The sequence below is a fragment of the Peromyscus californicus genome, unplaced genomic scaffold (genome assembly GCF_007827085.1).
Source record: "Peromyscus californicus insignis strain IS unplaced genomic scaffold, ASM782708v3 Scaffold_6__1_contigs__length_162567912, whole genome shotgun sequence".
Taxonomy (NCBI): domain Eukaryota; kingdom Metazoa; phylum Chordata; class Mammalia; order Rodentia; family Cricetidae; genus Peromyscus; species Peromyscus californicus.
In genome coordinates, this window is record NW_026294584.1 from 138,684,900 (window position 1) to 138,703,097 (window position 18,198).

Here is an 18,198-nt window from a genome sequence, read left to right on the forward strand (position 1 = left end):
GGCAAGGCCAGAGGCAGTCGGGTAGCAACAAGTGGGGGTAGCCAGGACTACAAATGGATGACACCAAGGTTTAGTCACAAGCGCATTTATTATTCTCTGGAACACAAGGTCTTCTTCCCTAGCAGTGGCACACTGACAAGAACAAATCTCAGGAGGCAGCCACGCTGCTTCCGGAAGCTGGCCCGTGGGGCGGTAGTGTCATAGGCGGCAGGAACAGTGCCTTTAGCTTGCCCGACAGGCTGGCAATCTCAGGATCCTGGGCTTCGTAAGACTTGACTAGGCGGGCAAACTTAAGGACACCTGAAAGAGGGAGCGAGGACGCCTGCTGGAGGCCAGTGCGCTGAGGCAGGGGAGGGGTCCTTAGAGTAGGAGACACCAGACACGAGCTGATCTCCTTTGAACCAGGCAGCCACTTCAAAAGAGGACAGTTCACACGGCTGTCCTGCATGGCTTCAACCAACCCCCACCCAGCTTTCACTAGGCACAACTGGACACAGTATGAAAGAGTCCTTAAAGTACCCAGGCATGGTGGCCCACCCTTATAATCCCAGCACTTGAAAGGCAGTGGCAGGTGGATCTCTGAGTTCGAGGCCAACTCGGTCTACAAAGCAAGTTCCAGGACAGCCAGGGCTACGCAGAGAAACTGTCTCAAAAGAAAAAGCCCTAAGGCAGAACGTTTCTCACTCTCAGGTGAACCTGTTAGCTGTTTTACCTCAAGCAGCCTAAATATGAATGAGAACCCAGGTCTGCAAGTAGTCCCTGGCTAGCTAGGCCAAATCAATGAACACATGTCCTTGGGAAGAAAGAGCTCAATCCCCAACACCAAACCTATTACCTAAAACGCCTTGCAGGAAGTGCAGAAGGCCGCTGTTCAGATTAGAGCTAGGCCTGGTGACTCAAACCTACTGAATACCACCTACTCAGAAGGCTGAAAAAGGAGGATCTTTGGTTCAAGGCCAGCCTGGGCACCTTGGTGAGACCCTGACTCAAACAGAGCTCAGTGGTGGAGAGCTTGCCTAACATAAGGCCTTGGGTTGGGGGGGGGGGGGGGTCGGGGGTCGGGGGCAGCGAGCTCAGGCTAGGCCCTGAGCGCTGAGTGCCAATGTTTGATGTGACTGCCGCCCTGTGGCGAGAAACAGATCGACTCGGGGGCCGCTGATCATGAGCCCCACCCCCACCCCAGCGCATCGCCATCCCATGTGGGACCCACCTTCCCCGTCGCAACTGAAGCCATAGGCCTTAATAACCTCCTGCTGGATCTGTGTGGCCACTGGCAGCACGAACTGCAGCATCTTGCCCATATCGTTGCACGCATTGTCTCTAGCCTCGTCCATGCGCACGGCGTTCTCTGGGGCCGAGAACGCTTGGATCACTTCCGCCAAGACCACTGCAAACCCCAAGCATCCCGGAGCGGTCCGCGGAGCACGGCGGGCAAGCCCAGAGGAGGGAAGAGGCAGGGAATCAGTGGACCGAGGCGGTCGGTAACCCGATCAGCTCGTCCTCCCAACCCTTCGCCCGAATGGGCCAGGGCCCCACTTGGAGAAGGAACGGGTAGTAGAGCGCCCTCCCCCTAAAGGCGGCCCACGCCCAGCCTGGGCTCCTCACCCTTGGCCTGCTCTGCGCTCAGGGCCGCGGGCTGGGCCGAGGAGGACGCCATGGGACGCCAGTCGCTACTTGACTAGTGCAAAGCCTGGAGAGATCCGGAGGAGCCAGGCGCCGGCCGCCTCCTGCCGCGGCTGCCGGGCCAGTGCAGGAGGAAAGGAAGCTGTCCCGCACGAGGCGGAAGTGTCTGAGCGTGGACCTAGCACACGCACTTCCTACAGGACCCCAGCGAGAACAAACCCCACCGCCCACCAGGCCGGGACAGACACTATTCTTATAAACCAGGGAGTGGGAGGGGTTTTCCGACGGAAGCCAGAAAACCTGCTAGACAAATTCTAAAAGAGCTGTAACACTGCCCAGCCTCCTTTGCAGCGAGCCCGGGAAGGACGCGAACTCCACTTTCGGTGAGGGTGAGATCACTGTGCCCTTTCCCCTTCCCCCTACTAATATACGAATCACAAAGCACATTTTTATTACTCAATTCGGTAAATAATATTAGAGAGGACTACTAAAACCGGTCGTTTCTTGAGTTTGTGGCCGGTTGAGAGAGGGCTATGCAAATGACTCAATGCTGATTGGCTGGAAACAGCCAATCACAGCTCCGTTGTTATGAGAAAAAAAAAAAACAGGGCTTCGCAATAATAAAAGCTTGGAACGAAAGCCGATGTAATTGGCCTTGTATAGTGGTAGGCGATGTGGCCCGATGCCTTGTATTCTTAGTACAGGCTCTTGTCACCCATCCCCGCCTGCCTCAAACTGCAAGGGTAATCCAGAATGTCACGGGGCATAGTACTGCACTTCTGTGATACTAGCATAACAGATGAGAGGTAGGAGGGCCACAAGTTCAAGGCCAACTTGGGCTTCCATGACCTTGCCTCATTAAAAAACAGAGGGGGTGCAAAGATGGCTCGCCCTGCCTGGCAATCCTCGACTGCCTGTAACTCAAACTACAAGGGATCCAACACCCTCTTCTGGCCTGTCAGGCCCTTGCATTCGTGGGAACGGGCAGGAACCCATACACATAATACAAATATTTTTTTTTTCAGAGCTGAGGACCGAACCCAGGGCCTTGCGCTTGCTAGGCAAGTGCTCTACCACTGAGCTAAATCCCCAACCCCAAAATAAATCTTAATAAAAATCAGCAATACTAATCTTATTGGCCTACTGAAGTTATGCAAATTCAACTGTTTCAAAACCACTTATCAAACTATGCTATGGAAAGAGTTAGATCTCCAAAACTGTGTTTCTGGAGCACTCTGGTGGCACATTAGATGGATGAGTGCCAGAAGTGCTTCCAGGGTCTGAGGAGTTTTCTAGATCTGGTCATGCCCACTGTGGGCCTGTTCTTGCTCTCAAAGGCCTTACCTTCCCAATCTTGGGAGAAATCAGAGGACTAGTACGAGGCACCCCCATAAGCATAGCTGAGGATCCACGATCAAGAAATGCCCTACCCAACCCCACTCCTCCCCACTTCCCCTAAGACAATCAGACCTCCCACCCTACCCACCCCACCAGACCCACAGCCCCCCAAAAACAAGTCACAGACATCTTCCTGGGGAACTGTGAGGATGTTTTTGTTTGGTTGGTTTTGGTCAGGATGATTTTTAAAGAGCATCATATAGATATTTATATATATAAATTATTAATGTGGGACGGGCAAGGGGCACACATCGCCGAGGGGGTGTACACATGGGGTGGGGCAGGGCAGCACAATGCTACGCAAAACAGCCACATCTAACAGATGAGATAATCACACCAACGGGTGGGGGGGAGCAGTGGCCACCAAGGATCGGGTCTAGAGGAGAAGAAAAGCAGGGGATGAGGAAGAGGGACCTGGTCCAAGATCCTGTGCACGTTCTGTCCCCGCCCCCGCCCCCCCCACCTCTGTCCCTTCTTCCCTCCCTCCCTCCGCCCAGCTGCAGAAGCTCTGCACGTGGGCAGCACCCTTTCCTCGGCTTGGGGGTGGGGAGGGGGTCGTCAAAAGGTTGGGGGAGTCCTCCAAGGTCTGGATGAAGGAGCAGTGGATGCTCTCTGGATCGCAGGTTCTACAGCGGCTTGTCGCTTTCCTTCTTCAGGTGACTAGACAAGAGGCAAGGCGTCGGAGATGAGACTGAGGGAGGAGCGTCCCCTCCAGAGGGCCAGCACCCTGTTGGATGGGACCCGCCTCCCACCTCCCGTGTGCTCTGGGGCAGCCTGCAGTACCTGTAGTAATCTTCCTGGGCAGGCAGCGGCACGCTGTGCAACGGGTGATGGGCATGCAGCCACTGCTGCTGTTCCAGAGCCAAGCGCTGCAGCTCGGCAGACTGCGCGTGCATGGCCTGCAGCTGATGAGCTGCTGACATCGGAGCAGACAGGGAGGCCGGCAGGTCCCGGTAAGGGGCAGCTAGGACAGACAAGAAAGGCCAGGAGCAGGTGACTGACAGCTAGGGCACTCAGCCACTTTACAGACAGTGGGAACTAAGGCTACGATGTAGAGTCACACCACCTACCCTACCATCTGCCAGGGTGGAATGGAACCAGGAGTCCGACTTCTGGGCCTGGCCCTAGAGCTCAAGTCTCTTTGAGAAGGACCTCAGCCTGTGTGTTTCCATCTCAGCTCCTCACCTCTCTCTCCAAACTCCTCTAGGCCCACTAGACCACCCTACTTCCTCTGCTCTGGCCTTCCCTCACTTAGGCTTCTCCATCCCAACCTCCATCCTTACCAAAGAGCTGGTGACGAAGAACTTCGTTCTCGTGCAGAGGGTGAGGAAGAAGGGGGTTAGGGAGGGTCCCAGCTGGGTAGGGGATCCGGGTAAGGTGAGACCCTGAGGCCAGGGGGTCAATGAGAGGGTGCACCGAGGCGGAGGCTGGAGGGCAGAGAAAGGAAGGTGTCACCAGGAGGCAGGGTCAGGGACAACCATGCACCGGGGTGGAGGGATTTCGCCTGTGAAGACAGACCCCAGGGATGCAAAGCTTAAGGAAGGCAGGAGGAAAGAGCTCGAGTCCTGAGCTGGGAAGAAGAAACTGCTGGGGAAGAGACACGCTTGACTGAAGACAGATTAGTTAGCAGAGAGGGCTGAGGAGGAAAGAGAAGAATGGATTACTCTGAAGAGAAGAAGGGTAAGTTTAGAAAACTACTGATTTTTTAAGTTTAAGAAATGAGACAGGGAAAAAAATGTAAGAGGTGGGATGAGTATGAGCCGAATGAAAATGCCAAAAGCCCGGGCTGGAGAGATGTCTCAGCGGTTAGGAGCACTGGCTACTCTTCCAAAGGTCTGAAGTTCGGTTCCCAGCAACCACATGGTGGCTGACAACCACCTGAAATGGGATCTAGTACCCTCTTCTGGTCGGCAGGGATACATGTATCAATCAATAAATAAATCTTAAAAAGAAAAAAGAAAAAGAAAATGCCAAAAGCCTGTTGTTCTGTATACTTATAAATAAATACATGCTCTAACTGGGGGGAATGGGGGAGGGCGAGAAGAAACGAGCAATTCCAAATGACCAAGTCTACGGCCAACTAGGCCGTGTTCTGGGCTATAAGCGCGACGTTAAAATAGTGAGGAAAGCTCCTTATTGCCTATGGCACCAAAACCAAACTTACATGGATTTTTCCAAAAGGTTCTAAATCTACAGATGGGCAGAAACACAGAAGACCCCTAGATGTAAGGGAAGGAGATGTTGGCAACAGACGAGGTTTGGAACAAGAACACTGCTATGTGAGGGGCTTAGAGAGAGGAAGACAGAGAGGTGATCCTTCACAAGGCTCCAGCTTGGTCTGTTATCAAGGACTATGAAGAGGGCGTGAGACAGCGTGGACGGAGAGTCAAGGAAGCAGAGGTGAGAACAGTAATCTCGGGAGAGGGCGACTGACGCCAGTCTAAAAGGGAGGTTCTGGCCAGAGGAACGGGAGAACGCTATGGGATACGGCCGAGCCACCGTCCAAAGCCAGGAAACAGGGCGTCTTACCTGCATGGATGGCATCCTGCTGGTGCAGGTGAAGGTGAGAGTGGATATGGGAGTGCTGGTGGTGATGGGGAGTCACGTTGAGCATCTGCAGCCGGGCCAGTGGGTCATTGCCCAGGGCCGCCACCCTTTCTGCATGCTGCCTTTCAGCTGCCAGGCGCTCAGCGTAAGACATGTCAGGACGCAGGGCTGGCCCAGCTGCCAGCGCTAGCCGTTCTCGCTCCAGGGGCCCCAGGCTCGGATGAAAAGGGAAAGGATGCAGGCCAGGCGGCCCAGGCTGTAGGGCCAGGCCCCCGTGTCGGGGGAAGGGATCCAGGCCCGGCCCGGGGACCCCATGTAGGGGTTCCAGCTCACTCGGCTTCACCTCAAAGCCAGGCTTGAGCCGGTCACGGAGGTCACGTTCACGGGCTTCCCGCTCCCTTTCTCGGGCAGCTGGGTCGCTGCTGTACAGGGCTGGGACATTGTAACCCAGAAGCCCCGGGTCCACGGCCCCCAAGGGCACATAGAACGGGTGGTTGCGATTGCCAGGAGACATGACGTGAGGTCGGGCGTATTCACTGAGAGTGCGCAGGGCTGGAGTATCGGGACCTAGGTAAGGGGGCACCGTAGCCACAGCGCTGCCAGGCTCAAAGGGAGGCCGATGGGGCACTGGACCCAGAGACGGGCACTCCACCGGAGCACGGCCCTCCTGGGCCAACTTCTGCAGAACACACAAAGAGGCGGGGTCAGCACTGCAGCCGCGGGAAGCTACCGGCCCCGGGCTGCCCGACTGTCTCCGCGGTGGAAAGCCAAAATGCCTCACCCCACTCCCAGCTTTCTTTTCCTCCTGCCTGGAAGCCTGAGCTTTCTGGGCTGCAGCGGCTCCTCCCCTCCGCCAGGGGGCGAAGCGACCGGAGTGGCGAAGCCCGGCAGCGGGAGAGGCGCGCGGCGCACCTTGTGACGCACTCACCACACTGCGCTCCAGCTCGCGCTCTTTCTCGCGCTCGCGCTCCTTCTCGCGCTCCCGCTCGCGCTCGCGCTCCTTCTCCTCGCGCGCGCGCTGCTCGGCCTCGCGCCGCACCTTCTCCACCAGGTCGGCGCGCTTCTTGGCCAGCTTGGAGCCCTCCAGCGGCACGAAGTACAGGTCGCTGCGCGCGCACGAGTTGAAGCCGCGGTCCAGGTGCTTATTGAACCTGCCGGGCGCGGAGCTGTGAGCTCGAGCCTCCAGGGCGGCCCCCCCACCACCCTCCTCCCCCAGCTCGTGTCCCCCAGTCCGCACCGCACGGTGAACGTGATCGCAAGGCCCCGCTCGCCCCTCCGCCTTCCGCTCCCAGCCCCACCCGCACCCGCACCCACGGCTGCTCACCGGGCCGACTGGCTGGCGTGGCTGGGCACGTCCACCACCTTGGGAGGGGGCGAAGGGCTTCGGGCCGGGGGCACGGGACTCTCGGGGGCCTCATACTCTTCGGCCGGCTCCTGTTTGATCTGCGTGGCCGCCAGGGGCGGCCCTGCAGCGGGGGCCGCGGCGGGTGGAGGCAGAGCCGACAGACTGGAAGGCCCCGCAGGAGGCAGGGGCCCTGGCCCCACGGTGGGCGAGCCTGGCTTGAAGGTCCCTGGACCTGCTGGCGGAGAGGTGCCTCGAAAGCCGGGTGGGGTCCCCGTTCTGAAGGAGGGTGGTGACCCCGGTTTGTATCCAGGCGGGGTGGCGGTCTTGTAGGCGCCTGGGGATGGGGCTCTCTTGCTGTACTGAGGGGGCCCGGGTGGTGAGGCCGTCTTGTAGCCTGCTGGCGAGGAAGCCACGGTGGCGATGACAGTAGACAGAGTAGCTGAGGAGGTGGTGACTGGAGGAACTGGTGGGAAGGGGTAGGATGCCCCTTGGGGACCCTGGGATGAGGAGGGGTGTGAACATGAGTAGGAGGCTTGAGAGGAAGAGCCGGAAGCGTTGGAAGAGGAGGAAACTGGGGGGCCATTGGGACCTGCTTGGCTATAGGACACCTGGCCATGAGGTGGAGGCAGGTGTGCTGGCCCTGATGGGTAGGGCCTCAAAGACCCCAGGGAGGGTGACATGTTGTAAGGGTGTGCATGATGGGAGCTACTGCTCTCTAGGGGGTGAGGATATGCTCCAGGTGGAGGGGGCCCAGAGTTTCCATGATGATGTTGCTGCTGCTGTTGTTGCTGGTGATGGTGATGTGTAGGGGCTGGTGGGTGGGCTGTGGATTGGCCCCCAGTGGGAGGGTAAGGGCCTGGATGGGTGGTGTTGGCCAAGAGGCGGCCATAGGGGGGAGGGGGTGGAGGACCCTGGCTCCACACAGCCTGCGATGGGAGAGAAGGCTGGGTATACTTGGGTGGCTGATTAGCAACAGACATACTTGTTGGTGGAGGGAAGGAATGAGGGTAACTGGGCAGAGCCTGGGAAGCTGGGTACTGGGAGGCAGAGGAGGAGGAGCTAGAAGCAGCTGCTCCAGAGTTACTAGAGGATGAATATGGGTACCGCATTGGGGGCCCAGGGGCAGAGGAGGAAGAAGCTGGGGGCAAAGGGTGGGGTGAGGGAGCCAGAGTTGGACCCTTCTCTGGGCCAGGAGGAAGTCCACTCATGCCCTGACCCATGGCATGGGGAGAGGGCAGATGCCCAGGGATTGGCTGAGCCCCCATTCCAGGAGGAGAGGCTGAGGCGTTGTTGAGGGGTCTCAGGGCAGGTGGAGGCGGCAGGTTTGGTGTCACATGGGGGAAAGTGGCTGGTGGTGGAGCAGAAGGTAGGTTCCCACCACCCACTGGAGTATTGGGCGGCTTTGTTGGAGGGGCACCAGTGGCCCCAGAGCTTGATATTGAAATTGGGGTGGTGGGTGGGGGATGCTGCTTGCCTCCACTAGGGGCACTCACTGAAGAGGCAGCTGCTCCCCCTTTGGGACCCATGGGGGGTCCAGATAAAACACCTCCACCAGCATTCCCAGGGTAGAGCTGTGGGTGTGGGGGAGGGGCTCCAGGAGGAGGGCCCTGGAATAACCGAGATGGGGGTGGCTCCATTGGAGCGTGATATCCAGTGGGTGTCACAGAAGGATGGGGTTCAAAGCCAGGCTCTGGCTGCCGAGGAGTGCTGTCTGGTGGTGGAGGGGAGGGAGGAAAGAGTGGAGGTGGGTGGTAGGGGCGGGCTGGGCCCTGGGACAGGCCCGAAGATGAATCAGAGTCATTCTCCACACTTCCAGGGCTGTAGATGCTGGGGGATGTGCTTCGGTTATCCTGATCTATATCCCTAGGGTCACTGCTGCCATCATCATTAATGCTGCGCCCATCCAGGCTGTCCAGATCCGAGGGAGACTGTGGTCGAGGGAGCTCCTGCTGTCAGGGAAGAGGGCTCAATTTTCCTCTTTTCCTTTCCTGTTTCCCCAGGATTCAAACTTATCTCCCACAATCCTTTGCTCCTCACAGCACTGCTGTGCTACAGTGTGTTGGGGATGCTTGCTCAAGGCCACCTTCTGTCATCTAGCATCTCTCTCTCCCACATCTCAGCTGCTTTCTAATAGCTTATTTCCTTCCTTGTCAAACCCTGGTCCTTCTCAAGTGTCCATCTCAAACACTGACCCCTTACAATCGACTGCAGACCCTTCTTGCCATCTCCTGTCCAACTCTCATCCCTGGTCCTGTTAGCTGTCCCCAAATGCGTGGTTTCCTTGTTTTCTTTCCTCCTGGCTTGCTTTTCTAACAACAGTTTCATATAGCCCAGGCTGACCTCCAACTCACTCACCACATAGGACAGGATGACCTTGAATTTTTTGTTTTTTGAGACAGGGTTTCTCTGTGTAGCCCTGGCTTTCCTGGAACTAGATTTGTAGACCAGGCTGGCCTGGAACTCACAGAGATCTGCCTGCTTCTGCATCCCAAGTGCTGGGATTAAAAGTGAGCACCACCACCACCTGGCTGACCTTGATTTTTTTTAATCTTCCTGTCTTGTCTGAATGCTAGGCTAAGAGATGTGCACCATCATGCCCAGTTTTTAGATTGTATTAAGTGCTTGGACTTAGCACTCTGTACTAGGCAAGCACTCTACGGAGTGAGCTGCATTACCAGTCCCATTTCTGCATCCTCCTTAAGACTTACTTGTCCCTTCCTCAACGGAGGCTGTAACACCCTCCCTACCTGTCCAGTCCCCCATGGCCCTACAGTGAGCTGCATTACCAGTCCCATTTCTGCATCCTCCTTAAGAATTACTTGTCCCTTCCTCAACGGAGGCTGTAACACCCTCCCTACCCGTCTAGTCCCGTGGCCCTGCTTTGTCACTTACTGTTCGAACTAAAGCCTCAGGAGCCGTCTACCGTATTATAGACGAGACCACTCCAAACAAGCACCAAACAGGACTCTGAGATGCCAGCAGACATCAAAGCAGGAACGGTGCACAGCAGAAGTTTAGAGAGCATAGTCAGAAAGGTCACGGTCGTCACAATCTCTCACCTCAGTTTTGGTCTTTTTAGGTGCACTGGTCTCCTCACTTTCACTCTCGGAGATCTCCTCGCTTCGGCCCTGCTTGTTGGCCTTTGGGGTAGAGGTTTCCTCTACTCGGGCCTTCTGTTAGGGAGAAAGAACATGCTTGTCTTCTGTCTCCTAAGCCCCTGCCAGAGTTACTCCCTGCCAAACTTGAAACCCCCCACCCCCAAACACCCCTTCAGCTGCAGTGCGTCCTGTGGGGACCAGAGGAGGATTACCTTGGCCGTCTGCCTGGACTTCTCAGCTTTGCCATCACTGCTAGATGTGCTGACCCCTCCAGGGGAGGCCCGGCCCCTTGATCTCAGCTCTTCCCGGGGCCCGGGGGCCTCTTTCTTCCGTCCACTCCTCATTGACATCTGAGAGCGGGATGGAGGCAGTAGTGTTTTACATTGCACCTAACTTTAGATTATACATTGTTTCTGTTCTCCGCTGTAGGCCCTTCCTCCTAGCTTCCCTGCCCCTGCCCTTGACCTGGCGTACTGCTTACTACAGCTTCTACTCACTGAATCTTTATTCTGTCGTGTCTTCATTCTTCAGGCTGTGGAGACCCCATTCTCCTCTGCCTGGGCAGCTGAATACAAAATCTTGTTTGCTGCACCCCAAGCTCCCCACAGCTGTGGTCTGGGAAGCTGGAAGCAGTTGTAGGCACGAGGTACTCGAAGGATGTTTTCAGTGAAATCTGTTAGGAAAAACCATCAGCGTTTTCATACTGTAGCAGAAGCAGCAGGGGTCTGAGTAAGAAGCCTAGTCCTAAGGGTCAAGAGGTACAGACACCACAAGAGACCGCAGCTCGCTCCGCAGGCTACATCAGCTAAGAGACCCTCACAGTATATTCTCTCTCATCTCTAGGGAAGGCAGAAAATTCAGATGTACCTATGAACCCCAACCTAACACTTAGCAGGATTTTACCCTTTACAAGCCCTAAAGAGTATCTGTGGCCTGGTATGGTGGTGGATGCCTGTAGTGCCAGCATTCAGAAAGCTATGGCTTGGGCATCACATGTTCAAGGACAGCCTGAACTAGACAGCAAAATCCTGTCTCAACAACAACATCAAAAAAAAAAAATTGTACACTCATTAATTCCAGGGCCTTACAAATTCAAAAGCAGCACAAAGAAACGAGGCTGATGTGTTTACTGGGCATCTTCTTCGTGTCAAGCCCTCTACATGCACTTTCCTGGATCACCTCCAACACACTCTGCAGTGGGATTAGTAAGTAAGGAGACTGAGGCTCACTGTGACTGTGACCTGTCCCACCTTCCATAGGGAAGGACCAACGACAAAGCCAGAACCTAACCCTCTGCAATCTGACTTCAAAGGCACACTCACCCGCTCACTCTTCTACACTCTCCTCAGAAGTTGGAGAGAATTCTAAGAAGCCTAGATCAGTCACACAGATAACAATCTTGTTTCACATCACACAATGCAGAAGAATGTCCCATTCTACAATACTGAGTAGCACAGCCTCACCAGCTTCAACCCCAAATCGAGGCATCTTCGAAACTGTAGAACATTCTAGACAGCCTCATAAGGATCCATCCTCTAGTAGTTGGCCTTTTCCACTTACAGGGTTTTTGTCCAGAGAGTCAGCCAACTTGAACTGACAATGTTTGGGAGGAAAAATTCCAGAAAGTTCCAAACAAAGTTTGCATCTGTTAACATTGCCGCCCCTGGCTCAGTCTACAAGGATGCTATGTGGACACAAGCTGCTGTAATGGCGCACCTTTCACAAGCCCTAGGTCCCTCTCCAGCTTTGGTTCAACCATTGCTCACCTTCCCATGGCACGTCACCTCGGCTTTGAACAGGTGGACTTTATCAAACATTTACATGGAACTGGTTACTGTACATGATCCACAGGTGATTTTAAAAACATGGAGGATTGTGTGTAGGTACAAACAGATACAGCATCATTCCATACTAGGGACCTGAGTATGTGTTAATCTGGTATCTGTGAAGTGTACGGGAACAAATCCCCCAGATATCAAGGGAAGGCTGTACTGGTGTTTCCTGTGCTTAAAAGTCAAAGCTTTCACAGTAACCAGACTCAGAATACACTGACGGGTTGACTGAGGGAGGGTATGCACGTGCTATGACGTGTGTGTGCGGGTCAGAGGACAGCCTGAGTCAGTCCTCTCACCATGTGGGACCTGGGGATCAAATCCAGTTTCAGGCTTTGTGGCTCACTGCTCAGTGAGCATCTCACCAGCCCAACTCAAAACTTTTTAAATTTTATTTTATGGTACACTGGTGGTTTGTCTGCATTCATGTCTATGTGAGGGTGTTGGATCCCCTGGAACTGTAATTCCAGACAGCTATGAACTTCCATGAGGGTGCGGGGAATTGAACCCAGGTCCTCTCGAAGAGCAGTCAGTGCTCTTAACAGCTGAGCCATCTCTCCAGCCCCCTCAAAATATTTTAAAACTACAAAAAGACAAAATGTCAGTGAACATACAACACAGACTTACAAATTTTAAGCCTGTCTTTTACTTGGCATGAACAGCCTATCTACCTGTATCTAGCAGTACAAACATGGACATCATCATCTACCCGTGCATCCACAGCCATACATTTTCATCAGTACTTCAACTCCTGATCCTCCAGCCTTCACTCCCCAGTGCTGGGATTACAGAGTTCCTTGGTGCTGTGCACTGACTCCAGGGCCTCAGGCATGCCAGGAGAGTACACTGGACTGTGTGTATTTCTAGTCCCTATACTTGTTTATGTTTCTTGCTAAGAGTCAAACCACCCCATACTACTACCCATAAAATTTTTAAATTTAATTTTCTATGCATGAACGTTTTGCCTGAATGTATGTATGCGGATCACGTGTGTGTCTGGTCCCTGGGGAGGTCAGAGGAGGGCAACAGATACCCTGGAACTGGAGTTAGTGTGGGTGTGACCTATCCTGTGGGTGCTGAGAATAAAACCTCAGTCCTCGGCATGAGCCACAAGTTCTCTAAACCACTGAGCCATCTCTTCAGACAGTTTCTCTTGTCTGCTTGTCTGTTTCTCTGTCTGTCTGTCTCTCTGTGTCTGTCTTTCTCTGAGACAGGGTCTCACTCTGTAGACCAGGCTGGCCTTGAACTCAGAGATCTGCTTGCCTCTGCCACCTGAGTGCTGGGACTGAAAGTGTGTGCCATTATGCCCAGCCTGTAACATATTTTAAGTGCAAAAAATGCTACTTTCACAGTTTTCCTTTTTATATTTTCTACTGATGTCATGTACACACACAGATGGGGTTTGTTGTGTCCTTATTTGAGACAGAGTCACACAATGCACCTTGCACCAGCCTTAAACTAAGCCCAGGAGCCTTCCGTTTCAGTCTCCCGGCACTGGGTTTGTAAGCAAGCACCTCACCCAGCCAAGTGTACTGCTGTCAATGACCTTTAAACCAAGTGACTGTCAGTAGGTCCATTTGGTTACTGTTTTGAGGTCAGGTCTCAAGAGCTGGAATTACAGGCACACCCCAGGTTCGGTAGGTCCTTTGAATTAACTGATGTTAGCCCAATGGGAATAGACTAAATTCACCCACCCATTCTGAGTTGGGAGGTGCAGGTAAATGACATTTCTACATGTATTTTCTCCAAGTAACACAGAGTAATCTCTTTTTGCCCAACCCCACTGAACCATACTGAGGCAGGCAATGAGGAATGAGTGAGTCTAACATTTCCAGGAAACTTAGTAACTTATACTTAAGGGGCACAAAACAGATGGGACAGAGCCCCAAGTCTGAACTTTCGACTGACGCTTTGCCCAGTAAGCCAGTTTACTTCAACTACAGCTATGACCACATTTTTTTTTTTTAGTTGTTTGTGGATTGGTTTTTAAAATACTATGCATTACCAGGCATGGTGACACACATCTGTAATTCCATTACTTGGGAGGTGAAGGAAGGAGGACCAGCCACCCTTGGCAAATAGCAAGTTCAAAGCCAGCCAGTTCCATGAAATCATGTCTCAAAAAAATAAAACTACAAGTGAAAAAGAGGAAAGAGAATAAACCAATGTCCACAAAACAGCACGAAACAGAAGAAAAGGAGAAAATAATGTTAACAATAAGGACAACAAAGAACACTACCTGGGGCTGGCATCTGTCAGCCCTCCTAGAACATCTCCTCCCATCACAGAACTTGTTACCAAGTCAGTTTGATTCTTAAAGGATCCAAAAGGTCAAAAAATATACTGACGTTCCTTGGAGAACAGAGCGATTACTGTGTGCCTTTCTTACCTTTTTTAATCGGCTGAAATCTGATAAAATTTGCCATGAGTAGCTTTGGAAGAGAAAAACAGCATCAATGGGGCAGTAATTCCTGGGATAAGGCGTGGCAGAGGAAGGGGTAGAGCTGGAGACTGAGGTCAGGTCATACGTTAAGTCTAAACTTGAGTGGTACTCCATCTTGCCTAGAAGGCTGTGGCGAACTAACACTGAGCATCTGCCATGTACAAGAGCACCCATTTGCCCCCATTACCTTATTGTAGAAGAAAGCAAGGAAGAATAAACTCAGAAGGCAGGGAAACAGGAACTCAGAAAAGAGTCCCTAAGTAAGCAGAGGAAAGGGAATTCAGAGGGATTAGAGATGCAGATCAGTGGTTAGAGTGCAGGTCTGGCAGGCATGAAGCCCTGGGTTAGATTCCAACACCACATAAAACAGGGTGTGGCCCATGCCTGCAATCTCAGGACTTCAGAGGTAGGCAAGGAGAACACAAGTTCAAGGTCATCTTGTGCAGTGAGTTCAAGCCAAGCCAGCTTGGGCTATAGAAGACCATCTCAAAAACCAAAAAACAAAAACAAAGATTACTACCAAACCAACGACCAGAGTCAAACCATGGGACCCACATGGTGGAAGAAGAGAACAAACTCAACACCCAGTTACCCTCTGCCCTCCACATGTGCACCAGGGCACACACAAAAATAAATGTCATCCATTTTTCCAAAGAAAGAAATTAAGGAACAAATATGACAATGTCAGAAAATGACCACGTCACAGGCTCCCTGGGAAGAGCTTACAGAGTATATTTATTTCAGGATCACTGACTAGTCTCCACCATTCCAGACCTGCCTGCCTGCCTAACCATCAGCTGAAAATGACCGAGCTATCCATGAAGCCCAGACCAGCAGGGAACAATGCAGTAGCCTAAGTCTTATTAGAACCCAGGACTGTTGAAGGAGCCACAGAGGCCATTTCATCATACAACGAAGGCTCAAAGACGAGAAGTGACTTGCCCAAGGTCATAGAGGTACAGCCAGAGTACACCCTGGTCTCCCGGCTCCCGTTCCAGAGCATCCTGTTCTGCCCAAGGCTGTTTCATAGCCCTCTCCCCTGGGCCACCCACACCTGAGACAGGCATGAAGAGCCATGCCATTTCTGTTAAGTTCAGGGAAGTAAAAGGCCAAGGATCAGTTGAATGAAGGGGTCACCCTGAGAACTGACAGAAGAGAAATCCAAAGAGGACTTCAAGAAAATGAAGTAGTGCAAAGAATGAACCATTTACAAGACATAAGGGTGGCAGAGGCTGGAAATGACCAGGATGAGGTAACTTGGGTTTTTTATTTTTTGTTTGTTTCTGGAGCTCAAACCCAGAGCCTATGTATGCATACTAGGAAATAACATTACCACTGAGCTACCCCCAGCCCAAGACCAGATAGTTTGAACAACAGTATTTTCATCTTCCCACCATACCCAGGAGGAGGCTTGCAAGAATGACCTGCAAGCAACAGGGTTACCTGTTCCAACAGACTGCTGGGGGAGAAGGGGTGCACCTCCTTAGGAAACCCCTACTCGGGGCAACACCAGAAACATCTCCCAGAACCCCTCCCCAGAGTCCCTAGGACATAGCTGCAGGCTGAGGCCCAGTCTACATACTGAACCCCCACCTACAGGAATTCCCACTGGATCACAGCCATGGCAACAAAATGGGTGAAAAAAGTGCCCCTCAAGAGGCCATCCCAGGGGTCCATCTGGCAGCCACTATTACCACCACAGTTGCCAAAGCAACTCCCACCTTCTTACAGTAGTACCCTCAGGGAAGGAGCTTTAGGGTAACCTGCCCCGGGCACAAAGGGAGACCCCGGAGACCAGAGCATCACTGACGGCTTCCCAGATAGAGCCCAGCTGTGGGGCAGCCACAGCTCTGGCGATGAGGGTGGAGGTCACAATTCCTTGGAATGCCTACAAGATTGCCCAATTCTCTCTTCTTTCCCAACCTCCCAAATCCTCCCATCAGTATCCCTTCCTTCCTTATTAGTGTTAGGACTCACACTGCCGAGCCTCAGTGCCCCCTCCAACGAAGTAACTAGGTCTGGGATTAGGAAAACAGGGTCAGAGGTGACCTGGAGTGGGGAAAAGAAAACTGAGTCACAAAAGATACGGCCTTCCCATTTCCACCCCAGGCTTCTCAAAGATGGGCCTCTCCTGCTCCTTCCCCATTCCCCCAGGTTCAATCCCCCCTCTCTGCAGCTACAATCCTGTTCTTACCATCTACCACACCCCTCTCCCGGTTCCACTTCCCTTCTGTTCCTAATACCCGCAACCCTGGGTTCTGGAACCCGGGTTCTGGGCCTGCGGGGCTTCTGGAGCCTTCACGCCCCACCTCGCTGCCATCTCTCCGATCCGTCCTGCCTTCTCCGCGAACCACCCGCACAGCATCCCCCGTTTTACCTCCGCCAAGTCTCCACCTCGGCGTTCCTCCCCTTTAGGCTCTGGTCCTGGCGAAGCTCGGCCCCGTCAGCCCTCCTCCCTACACCCTCCTCCCCCACCTCCCGAGCTCGCGACTCCCGGGCCCGCGTCCCTCCTCCGGGCGGCCCCACCCCCTGAACCCCCAGCCTCGGGCCCGGCCGTGCCCGCAGTGAGGGAACGCGACCGGGAAAATAACAAATGGAGGCGGCGGCGGGAGGGGGGACCGGGAGGGGTGGGGCGGGGAGCCGAGGGCCGAAACGGGGCGGCCCGGGCGGGCGGCAGCGGACCTTACCTGCGAGCGGCTCGGGACGGCTGGCTGGCTGCGAGTGCAGTCGGGCTCCGGCGCCTCCCGGGGACGGCGGCGGCCACTCCCCGCCCCTCCTCGCTGCGCGGCTTCAGTCGCCGCCTCGGCGGCGGCGGCGGCGGCCCCGGCCCCCCCGGAGGGCGGCCCCCATGCCTCGCTCCCCGCGCAGCCCCGATCGGCTTCTCGCACTCCCCGCCCGCCCGCCCGGAACGCGCCGCCCGCCCCCGCCGCGCCGCCCGCCTCCGCCCGCACTCGCGGCCCCGGCGAGGCCCGCGACCCCCGGCCCTCCCGCCGCTCGTGCCGCGCGCCCCTAGCCCGCCCCGAGGCCAGCCGCCCAGAAACGCGTCCTGGCCCGAGGCCCCGGCCCGGCGCCGGGCTGCGGGCGGGCAGGCGGACGGGCTGGGCGGCGCGTCCGGCGACTCGCACAGGAAAGCGGACGGCGGAGGGAGGGCGCTCGGGAGAGGGGGATGGGAGCAGGGAGGAAGAGGGAGAAGGAGGGAGCGCGGAGGAACGGAGGAGAGAGGGGCCCGGAGGAGACGCGAGGGAGGGAGCGCGCGGCAGTCGGGGGGCGGAGGATCGGGGAAGGGGAGGCGCCGGGCGAGTTTGGCCGAAGCCGGCCGGGGCGCGGAGGGAGAGGGCCTCGCGGCGCAGAGCGTGGGGAGCTCGCGGGCCCCGCGCGAGAGGGCTGGGTGGGAGGGGCTGCGAGCTGTGAAGGCAGACATGGGGAGGCTGCCGAAGTTTGGGGACAAGGGGCTGTGGCAGGGGTGAAGTGGGAGGAGTTCGGGGGATCCTGAAGTAGAGATTGGGATAATGGGGCTATATTGGAAAGATGGAGAGGAAGGACCAGAGCCTTAGACTGGAGGTTGTTTAAGGAGCTGTTTCGGGGAGAATACGATGGAAGTTTGGAGACCTGGGCGGAAAAGGATGAAAAGATGAAGACATACTAAGAGAATGGTGTTTCTGGAAGAGATAAGAGTTTAAGGGGTGGTTGGTGTCGAAAAGAATGCAAACCACAACAATTTGGGAGTGATGAAGGGAAGCTGGAGGGAAGTCCAGAGATACTTCTGTGGGAGCGAAGGCAGGAGAGGTCTCAGAAGAGATTTTAAAAGGTGGGACCAGATGGCCATTCTAGAGGGAGACTGGGGTTTGGAGTGGGTTGATAAAACCAGAGGGTGGGGACTTTCGATCGAACTAAGAACTGTTTCCTTTGGCA

At 54.8% G+C, this 18,198-nt stretch overlaps 2 protein-coding genes and 1 non-coding gene across 6 annotated transcripts; all 3 read right to left on the reverse strand.

The window, feature by feature from the left end:
- Positions 1-69: 69 nt before the first annotated feature.
- Positions 70-1,930, reverse strand: CUNH12orf57 (chromosome unknown C12orf57 homolog). The gene is made up of 3 exons (XM_052721027.1): positions 1,606-1,930; positions 1,211-1,387; positions 70-300 (listed from the first exon to the last, which is right to left on the reverse strand). Exons 1-3 carry the CDS (start codon positions 1,655-1,657, stop codon positions 149-151), a joined length of 381 nt encoding a protein of 126 aa, XP_052576987.1. The 5' UTR covers positions 1,658-1,930; the 3' UTR covers positions 70-148.
- On the reverse strand, positions 1,896-1,957 carry LOC128100204 (U7 small nuclear RNA). The gene has a single exon (XR_008214718.1). It is a non-coding gene; the product is annotated as a U7 small nuclear RNA (small nuclear RNA).
- A 1,194-nt stretch (positions 1,958-3,151) lies between these two features.
- Positions 3,152-17,126, reverse strand: Atn1 (atrophin 1). Of its 4 annotated transcripts, none has more exons than XM_052720569.1 (11): positions 16,974-17,125; positions 16,264-16,335; positions 10,509-10,684; positions 10,224-10,361; positions 9,973-10,086; positions 6,893-8,859; positions 6,497-6,719; positions 5,551-6,247; positions 4,305-4,448; positions 3,805-3,985; positions 3,152-3,681 (listed from the first exon to the last, which is right to left on the reverse strand). In XM_052720569.1, exons 3-11 carry the CDS (start codon positions 10,533-10,535, stop codon positions 3,648-3,650), a joined length of 3,525 nt encoding a protein of 1,174 aa, XP_052576529.1. In that variant the 5' UTR covers positions 10,536-10,684; positions 16,264-16,335; positions 16,974-17,125; the 3' UTR covers positions 3,152-3,647. The 4 variants fall into 4 exon arrangements, with proteins under 4 accessions (XP_052576529.1, XP_052576527.1, XP_052576528.1 ...); XM_052720567.1 differs by having other exon boundaries at positions 6,893-8,862; positions 16,974-17,124; XM_052720568.1 differs by lacking the exon at positions 16,974-17,125 and adding an exon at positions 16,664-16,703 and having other exon boundaries at positions 6,893-8,862.
- Positions 17,127-18,198: the final 1,072 nt, after the last annotated feature.